Genomic DNA, 10,586 nt, shown 5'->3' with positions numbered 1-10,586 from the left:
TATTTGACAAACCGGATGAATCTGCATCTGCTGAGCAACAGTAGAACCTTGATTATCCGGATTCTCTGTGATTACGTGAGACATCCCTTGAAAATAACAATGTTCATAATAATGAGAATCATTCACTAATACTACTGAAAAAAAAAAGACAAATAATACCTCTGGTGACACTTCATGGCAAAAGCATAATAAAAAAATTACACACAAGTAAAACTAAAAATCCAACTCACAACACATAGACAGACATTTGTACCCTAATCTGTATGCACTTTTCGTAAAGTGAAGAGACCTGTACATGTATTGACCATCATACTGCACGTGCTGAACAAAAGTTTTACCAGTTTCCAGTTGTCAAGGCAACCCCATCATGTCAAGCAGAGCATTGATCTTCACATCCAGCCATGGAGTGTGGCCTTTTCGAAAACCTCTGACCCATGAGGGCGGCAGACTCTTGAAGCCAAAGTGGCAGCCAAGTACAGCTCCTGCTACGCATGCGTTGTGTGTGCTGTCTGCACCCTGCATCACAATCTGTGTCAGTATCGTCCTAAGTACAAAGAGCATTATTGGGAAAAAAACACCCAAATGTATATATGTGTATATATATATATATATATATATATATATATATATATATATATATATATATATATATAATATAGATATATATATGCATACATGTCAATATGCCATTAAATTTTCGGCATATGGGGTCAAACGTATCATCAAAGATCCTACACTCCATAAGATGGCCAACTCTCAGTCGAAAAGTGAAATGCTGCCGCTTGGAATTGTGGGAATTTGAAGGAGCGCACCAACTAGCATTTAGCGGGTAAAGTTTCCAGGTTTTTCCAATATGTTTGTGTGAGGCCAAAACAAGCTAAGACAAGAAAGAAGGAATTTTCTGCAAAGAATCATGAGTAAATCTAAGAATTGGTGCAGTGCATTAAACTGCACCCATAGCTACACTATCGTAAACCATCAACAGGTTTATCATTATTTCGATTTCCAATACCCCTTTCAGTAACCCTCCTGGCTCAGACCAGGAACGGACCAAGTCGAAAATTTTGAGTTTATGAATGGGTGGGGGCCAAAGTGGCCCATGCCAGGTGCGGACTATTTTGGCGCTGCTGCAGCTAGCACCAGGCGCGGACCAGGCGCGGGCCTGGCACTGATCAAAGAGTTTATGAACGATAGCAGCGCCAGGCACGGGCCAAAATTCCTTTAACGGTCAAAGGTCACAGCTTACGCCGCTCAGTTCATAAGTGTGCGGCACACACATCAAATATCGCGCGAAAATGCACTTCCGCTCTGTCCATGAGGTGTTCAGTTACCATGGCAGTTATCCCTTACTTGACTGAGTTTATGAATGGGTCATCGTAAAAGTAGCGCGGCTCTGCTATAGTTACTGTGAGTTACAATTTTTAATGCTTGGCGCGGGCTAATTGAGCTCGGACCAGGAGCGGGCCAAAAATGCATGAGTTACTGAAAGCGGTACAAAAGATCCAAGAAAGTAAGAAATGTGTTTCATCATTCACATTAGCCTTTTGCAAAGGGAGTTCGCCGCTCGCGCGCTGAGTGTGCGAGTCCACTGCTCTTTGTGTGCGTGTCCTCAAATTATAGCAAGCTGCCCTTGCAAAAGGCTGATACTGGTCTGACGCTTGTTCGATTATACCCGCTCAATGCTAGCGGGCAGCAGCCACTTCCGTTTCACCAGCGGCCGTGTAAAATCGGGAGAGTTGATCACCTTACATAGTATAGGATCTTTGGTATCATTTAAACCATCTGAAAAAGGAAATACTGTGTTATCCTTGATAAAATCATGACATTTAATGCTTTGAATTTGTATTTTAAAATGAAAATAGAATATTTCAGTCACAACTTCAATGATTTTGAAATTCATTCACAAACTAGCAATACCACACCTAGTAGTGATGAAATAAATAACGTTAAATCACTTTAAATCCTTTAGCAAGGTCTCATGCAACGTCACAGTCAGAATATAAAAAATGTATGACAGAGAGGAGTGAGCAATGCTTCATCATGTCAGACTATTTCCAACCCATAAGTCACTGAAATGCCCAAAACTGCCGGTCCGCTTTTTTTCTTTTTTTTTATATAGTTTAAAGCTTTACTATTTTTTTTTCATATAAAATATTGAATATGTAATCCTTTTAGACAAACATGATTAAAAAGAAAAATCAGGCATAACAAACCCAATGAAACTTTGCTTCCAGGGTCGCAATAAATCATATGCATGTAAACACAAATCACGGTTTGAATTCCTTCTTTGCTATGCACTTGAAAAAAGCCCTAAGGCTGCATAAACAGAACTTTTTCCGAACTCCTCCGCCTCTCACACCACCCATCTTAACTCTTCACATGTCATTGCAAGCTATCATTATCCCCATCCCTCCTGATTGACAAGCTGAGCTGCACGTATTAGGGGATACTCTCAAAATGTCAATTATAGGATGTTAAACTAATGGCAAGCAATTTAAAGTAGGTGGTTTCCTTATTACAAGCTTGAAATAAAAAACTAGAAATGTTGCTATGGCGACTGGTATGCCTCCGCCATAATGCAGGATTCTCCTAAGAGGTCTATAGTACATCTTGACAATGTGTGATAACAGTTTCACATAATAAGGAAAATATTAAAATGACATGATTGTCACAAATGTGTTGAATGTTTGCTTTCCTTGAACTAAGTTTAATTGGATGAATGGCTGTATTTTCCAAGAGAGCATGTATTTGGGGATTTGATGATTTTTTACTTGACTTTTGACTCTGAAGTTTTATATGCATTGACTAATTTTCAAGGGATGGAGGAAAAAGTATAATTTCAGTATTAAATAGTAAATTGTTAGCATTTTAACCTGGCCTTTGACCATTGACCTTTGACCCTATGACCCTAATATTTCTAAGAGAATCACTGTCAGGCAAAACATGCATAAATATGTACTAAGTTTCATGATGATACCTTGAGCCCCTTCCTAGATATGGAAGAAGTGAAATTTACCACTTTCACATGACCTTTGACATTTTGACCTTTGACCTTTTTGGCAAAAGACTTCCAAGAGAATCTTTATCATGTAATACATGTATACATCAAGTTTCAAGAGAAAACCTGCAGGCATTGCATAAATATGAGGGGAAAAAGTGAAATTTTGAGGAGTTAATCTTGACATTTGACCCCTGACCTTTGACTCCATGACCCCCATATTCCCTAGATACTCACTTCCAGTCAGTAATCATTATGCATATGTACTAAGTTCCATAAAGATACCTTGAACCACTTCCGAGATATGGAGAAAAAAATGAAATTTGAACATTTTCACTTGACCTTTGACTTTGAACTTTGACCTCATGACCCAAAACTCTGTCTAGAGAATCTTCATTTGGTAGTACATGTATACACTAAGTTTGAAGAAAATACCTTCAAGTATTGCATAGATATGGGGGAAATAGTGAAATTTTGAGCACTTGACCTTGACCTTTTGACCTCTGACCTTGAGCATGTGCACCCAAAAGTTGATAGGCATAATTTCACCCACTCATACATACACATGCCAAGTTTCATTAAAGTGAAAACAAAGTTCTGGTAAGGGCCTGAGAACCCGTCTGGCACCATTTCACATTTGCTTGCAATATATCGAAAGAGTCTACAAAGAAACTTACCTGGCTGACGTGGTTTGCCGGAATGATGAGTCGTTTTGGAGTATTTTGAGAAAAATAATAAAAGTCGGTAGACCGACTTTTATTCCAGAAGGCTCCAGACTAACTCGGTCTCAGGGAAAACTCGACCCTATTTCAGACAATTTACACACAGTTCGTGATCGCCATGTTAGTACTCTATACTACGGGTACCAAACGAGGCCTTGATGAGCAGACAGGAAAGTGCGTGCTAATCCTGTACAAAACAAATGGACAGCGCGCGGTCCTCAAGCCTACTAGCAAAGACGCTTCTCAGTTGCTGAGACGCGCGGTCTTTGAAGTTTTTGTTGTTGTTTATCAAGCATCTTTGATTGTTCTTAGAGATGCTTGAGAGCCGCACACTAATTTTGCATGCGCGCCAAAGAGGTTTTTGATGCGCGCGTTGTAACAACTCGGACCATTACTGCGAGTAAGAGTAGCCAGAACGCTACAATGTAGTTTATACAGGCCGCTCCCATATGCACAGTACAACGCTGTACAATCCAGAGGGACAACCAATTATCCCGCCGTCAAGCAAAGCGAGGCCGAGTTATCCCCGAGTCCGAGTCTAGCCTGACCCCGTTCGGGTAAGTTCTGAGACTGAACGTTTTTGGTTAATATTTCCCATTTTCGTCGTTACCCATCGAATATCTTGTTATTACAGCGTTATTCCGCACATTTCCTAGGCATACGTTCACATTTTGGAGCAAAATTTGACAACTTTTGCAGGCGTACCAGAACTTTCTTTGGGCTTTAAAATACCTCAAACGGTGACACTTCGTGGCGGAGGCATAACAATTACACATTAAAAGCAGAATGAGACCGAGCCATGATAACAAATATTGTATACGTGATTTTTTTTAATGGAGAAAATTGGTACCAAGATAACGACTGAAATAATAGCAAATAGTCCGCTTGGAGTATTCATATGGTAATATGGAGAAAAGCTGTAGATACAAAACATATCAGACAAAATACTGGTACATGAGAGACATTGATGGACAAAATGCATACAATATTAGCATTCTCTCATATTAGTTCACAGAGCAAATATTCCTTCACAATCACTCAGCAAAGAACACAGTTTAAAACACAAAAACATACAAAGTATATATACACACAATGTTTCTAATAATGATAACCCCTGGATCTGTTCAAAGCAGGCTTATTAAACACTGGGCTTTTCTATTTTGAACACAAATGCCAGAAGAAATATTTGGGTTTTTTTAAGCACTCTTTAAGTATGACTTTAAGAAACAGAAGCAAAATGAACTGGCATCTTGCTACTCTTGGTGGAACAACATGGTTTATTTTACGTCATTATTACTGTTACTAGAACATGTACAAGAAATATTATGGCATTTAATATGACGTTAATCTACCTGGGGCTGCAATATATGTCTTTTCAGCAAAAGAAACAAAATCTCTAGAAGTGCATTATAAACAATGTGGAGTATATCTCTGCTCCTCTTCAAATGCAATTTCATTAATCCTACATGTTGCCCTCTGGCAAAGATGTATGCAAATGCTTTTCATGGAATGTTTCAGAAATAGACATGCTAAGAAGAGAGGGACTTTTTAAGTAGAATATCACAAGGGAAGATGTGTATGGAACACCACATGGATAAACCTAGTTTCCAGTTGTCCCGGGAGCAAAGATTAACATTGATGATGTAAGAGAATAAATTGGAATGAATGAAGGGAAGGGTTATTTATTAGATGCCCAAAAATTCTAATGAGAATGAAAAAAAAAAAAAAAAACCCAGCATATTGCCATGACAATAAGTGAACATGATCTCGAAAATACCCTTTTCCGTCTGTGGTACTTGAAAAGCATATTACATGCAAAACTACTCCAAGATATTATGTGAACATTATATGGATACAAAAAGCATAAATGCGAAAATTATGCACATATAAAGCAAGATCGTTGTCATTTCAAGTAGCCACACAGGTAACATCCAACACATCTTCAGCTGTCACACATGGGCCACACCCACCCACATCTTCACTGGTCACAAAGACAGAGCCCCACCTATTACACTGTCCACAGGAACACACTGACCACCTTTATCCCATCTTCAGTAGTCACACGGAAAACAGCCTTCGTGGTTAATCTAAACCACACTCATTATGCCCGCATGGTCATACCGGTAAGCCACACTCATTACACCTTCAGCGGTCACACTTAACCCGTTGAGGACAAGTCCCGAGTATACTTGGGCAGGTGTTCATGGGAAATGCATGTTGTAGCAAAATCAGTCCATCCTCAACGGGTTAAGCCACATGCACCTCACCTAAGTGATAACACAAATGCCACACTTTATATCACACTTTTAACACCGTATGTCCTCAAAAAAAAAAAAAAAAATACAATGGGACCCTCCACAATAACTTTAAAAGTAGTGAATCAATTAAAATACAATTTCAAATTTCAAATACAATAACTCATTGAGTCATTGATCTTACAGAAAATCCCATTCAATTTGCTTCAGTGCTCAAAGAGAAACAAGGAATTTTGTAAAGCATGTCGGGAATCTCTTCCCTCCAAGTTCTGGCTATTGCGTTCACACATTAATATGCAGTTCAAAGAGCATCTGAGTGCTAAACTTCAAAAATCAGACTCATGGCATCCTTTAGAACAATCCACATTTCTCTGTGACTGCTTAACCAAATTGAGTGGGGTTTTCTGCAATCTGCATTTCTGCAAAATACATGTAGAGCTAAGATGTTATGTTTTAAAACCCTGAAGTAGCATTTAGACAGTTTAATCATATTGGGAGTTATCAATGTGAAAATCTGATGGTATTTTTTTTTTCTACATACTGTAGTGATCACACATAAGCCACACTCACTACACCTTTGTGATCATTTATAAACCACACTCATTGTATCTATAGCCCCGTTTTAACAAAGCCTTTTGAACCACAGTTACCATGACATTGTCCAGACATTCTTTTTTTTTTTTTACCCCTGCCTGTTAAGCTGCTTTATGAAAAATGTTGCATAGATGTTGTCACAGGATGAAAAACTTTTGGCAAATTCTACCCTAGCAAGCTAGGGTAATTACCCCAAAATTACTCTGACATTACTGAAACAACATCCTAACGATCCCTCTGTTTAGATGCTCTTGTGGTAACATTCCGCTAAAACACTCAACAAGCATGCACAACAGTCCAGACAGTATGACACACCATGAACTAATCACTTACATGGATTGTAACCACTTCTCCTTTAAAGAGATATATTCCCACATCAGACAAATCAAGCAAATAATTGAGACTAATGAATGCTCCTATATGAATACCACAAAATGAGGAACACATGATACATATCTCAAGAACTTGTTGGATGACTGCACATTTTTACAACCTAACCTACTGGTTCTGTCATTGAAGGAAGTTCATCCTTTGGGGATGAAGCCTGACTGAAATCGGATGAAAAAGAAGGAAGTTATGACATTTTTAAGCTTTGCTAATTTCTGCAAAACAGTTCTTGTACAGTGGATATGAGTATGCAAATGAATGAACTAACCATGTCTACCTCACAACTTTTCACTGATCGTGTCCAAAAAAAAAGAGCAAATATTCAATGTTTCTGTCATTAAAGTCTGAAACATGATGTCATGCCTGGTTGAATAACTTCAGAATAGTGATCTGTTAGATATACCAGGATTTGAGCCTCGGGCATAACTGCATTTGAATGAAAAACTGGAAATTTCAAAACTTTATGCACAAACTACATGGCAAGTTGTGAGGGGATGACATGTTCACTTTGCCATTTGCATTATTCATATTGACCGTTCACGAGTTGTTTCCTGAAAAATTAGCAAAACTTCAAAATGTCATAACTTCCTTATTTTTCACCTGATTTCGATCAAAATGGTACTGTTGAACTCGTAATATTTTACTCTTTCTTATATGTATTTGGACTGGATTTCCCCTTCAATACCATTGGCCTATCTCTGGGGGCAACATCCTCAAGGTAGGTCCACTCTGCTTGAATATATGCAACTAAAAGTTCTTGGGAACCTCCAGCACATGTATACTTGTGCAAGATTGACTGTCTTCATGATGAACATTGACTGATTGATTGCTGAATGTCTACCATGCTTTTTATTTGCATCATTGACTGCTGCAACCTGAAGACATTTCTGCACATTGAAACGGGTGTCAGGACCTACCTGAAATCTTTCTTTCTGGATGCCCTCAGTGCAGCAAGGCATGCAGCGACAGGTCTGAATGTGTGACTTGGTTTCTCGGGGTGCAGAGATGACAAACTGCATGAAAAGGGAACAGATCGCAGCAAGAATACTGTAAAACCAAAGACTTTTGCATGCATGAAACTACCGCAAATTTCGCGAGGAGGCAAGATTCGTTATATGCACACGAAAGTTTTCTACACAATACATTGATGTCAGTGGCAATTTGCAAAAGTTTCATACCGCAAAAAAAGACTGTTGGCTTCAATTTACAAAGGTTTCATGCCCCACATGTTTCTGGTTTTACAGCATGTAAGGCTAGTAACATGGGATTTAACAGAGGAGACATACATGTAGGAGCCTATCGGCACACACACACACGCACACACAAAAAGACAATTCTTAGGGATAACACTGACACATACTAAATGATGCACACTTATCTTCCTTCAGGGAATGGGGAGAGAAATAGCCAAAGGGAAAGAGCTAAAACATGAGATAACAATGAAATACAAGTGAAAAGATTCTTCCCATAGCATTGGGCTTAAAGGACAAGTCCACCTTCATATACATCTGGAGTGAGTGAATGCAACAATATCAGTAGAACACATTAGTGAAAGTTTGGGGGAAATCAAACAATCCGTTCAAAAGTTATGAATTTTTAAAGTATCTGCGTAGTCACTGCTGGGTGAGAAGACTACTACAGTGTATGATGTCATATGCGTACAACGATATAAAGAAAATAAAAAGAGAATTTCACGAAACTTCACTTGTTGAATAAAGTGCACATTTCTCCGACTTATTACTGGCATATGCTAAAGGTAATATTATTCCCCCTGCTTTCTGAAAGAGAGAAGTCTAGTGTTCTTTTGTTATGCGAGAAAAGTGAAAATATGTTGAATTTTCTTTATTCGTTCTTTATATCGTTGTACACATGTGACATCACAAGCTATAGTAATCTTCTCATCCAGACGTGACTGAGCACAAACTTCAAAAAATCATAACTTTTGAATGGATTGTCCAATTTTACTCAAACTCTCACTGATGTGTTCTAGTAATATTGCTGCATTCACTCAACCCACATGTATAATACCGACTTGTCCTTTAAGGCTTAGGGGAACACATCAAAAGGCTTATCAGAATTAATCAATGCAAACCAAATGCAAGTTACAGGTAAGTTTTATTTCTTCTAGCCATAAGAAGGAAAATTAGGCAAAATTCACTAACACAGAGGTCATAGTTTGCATGCTACTACAAATAGCATGACCAACTTACGTAGGCAGTGCCAATTTGAACAAAAATCAAAATCGAAGCTCTTAGACTAGAAGCTTTTGGACTAGAGTTTTAGACTAGAAATGTTGCTTTGGCAACTAGTATGCCTCCGCTAAAATGTTCTTCCAGCAGGTCTGTGGTATGTACAAGTACTGTCAATGTGAGATGGCAGTTTTATATGACTGGCAAATAATCACTATCTGGTACTACATATACACCAATTTTCAAAAGCAGTACTTTTAGCAATTTTGAAGATATGGAAAAAAGAGCAAAATTTAAGCATTTTCCCTTGTCCTTTGACCCATGGCCAAATTCTTTCCCTACAGAATCATTGTGTGATCATGTATGCACATTTACAGAGTTTAATTAAGGATGTACATCAAGTCATTTATAAAGTATGGAGAAAAGTGTAATTCTAGCATTTTAATATGACCCTTGACCTCATGACTCAAAAATTACCATGAGAATCATTGTCAGGCAATATGTAAATCGAAAAGGTTTTGTAAAGATATCTTCAGCAATTTGGGAGGTTTAGAGAAAAAGGTGAAATTTTAGAATTTTCACTGGACCTTTGACATTTGACCTTTAAACTTTGACCCAATGACCCAAAACTCTTTTGGAGAAGCCATATCTGGCAGGGTGCTACATAAGCACTTGCCCGATTGCCCAGGGCAAGTGAAAATCCAATTTGGGCTAGTATTTTTTTTTTTTAGCAATGAGAACAAATGCTTGCCCGAATTGGGCAAGCAAAAAATTTTGAAGTCACTTTTTTCACTTATTCCCCCCAACAAAAACACAACGTCAACAGTACAAAAGCCCAAAGATAATGGCTGTTTAGTGATGCAGCACACTTTATATCTCATTTTAGCAACTTTCCAACACTTACATGAAGAAGCCCCAATGCAATGCAACAGCAACACTTGATTGGACCAAGTTTATCACTCCACTGTTTTTAAGCACGCAAATCAATGTGTGCTGTTCAATCAAATGATTGTTTTATTAAGCCCTTGCTTACAAATTATTTTCTATATTATTTTCTTATATTTTGGACTTTCGTTTCTGGCAAGTAAAATTAATATTTGGGCTAGTGTTTCACGGTAAATTTGAAAATCTGCTTGCCCGACCCGGCAAGTGGTCAAATAAAGTTATGTAGCACCCTGTCTGGTGATACATAGCTATATACTAAACTCCATGAAAATACATTCAGGCATCCAGGAGAAATGGAGGAAACAGTGACATTTTAGAACTTGACCTCGACCTATAACCTTTGGCCTTGAATGTGTGTAACCATGCGCAAATAGGTGCAGCTTTGTTCACTCATACTCTTTTTGTAAATACATGCCAAGTTTCATTTGAGTGCAAATGAACCTGAAGTTATGCCATTCTTAAGATAGATTATTAAAGGAAGGATGGACTGCTAGAC

At 38.2% G+C, this 10,586-nt stretch overlaps 1 protein-coding gene across 1 annotated transcript in view; it reads right to left on the bottom strand.

Moving 5' to 3' along the window:
• Nucleotides 1-231: 231 nt before the first annotated feature.
• LOC140239785 (uncharacterized) overlaps nucleotides 232-10,586 on the bottom strand; it is a 44,010-nt gene continuing 33,655 nt past the window's right edge. The window contains exons 8-9 of the mRNA XM_072319608.1: nucleotides 7,874-7,969; nucleotides 232-544 (exon numbers count right to left, since the gene is read on the bottom strand). Coding sequence (XP_072175709.1) covers nucleotides 352-544; nucleotides 7,874-7,969 — 289 coding nt within the window. The 3' untranslated portion in view covers nucleotides 232-351. The remainder of the gene's footprint in view (nucleotides 545-7,873; nucleotides 7,970-10,586) is intronic.

Source organism: Diadema setosum, chromosome 2 (genome assembly GCF_964275005.1).
Source record: "Diadema setosum chromosome 2, eeDiaSeto1, whole genome shotgun sequence".
Taxonomy (NCBI): Eukaryota; Metazoa; Echinodermata; class Echinoidea; order Diadematoida; family Diadematidae; genus Diadema; species Diadema setosum.
The sequence above is the reverse complement of the archived record's forward strand: the minus strand, read 5'-3'. Positions and strand labels throughout refer to the sequence as shown.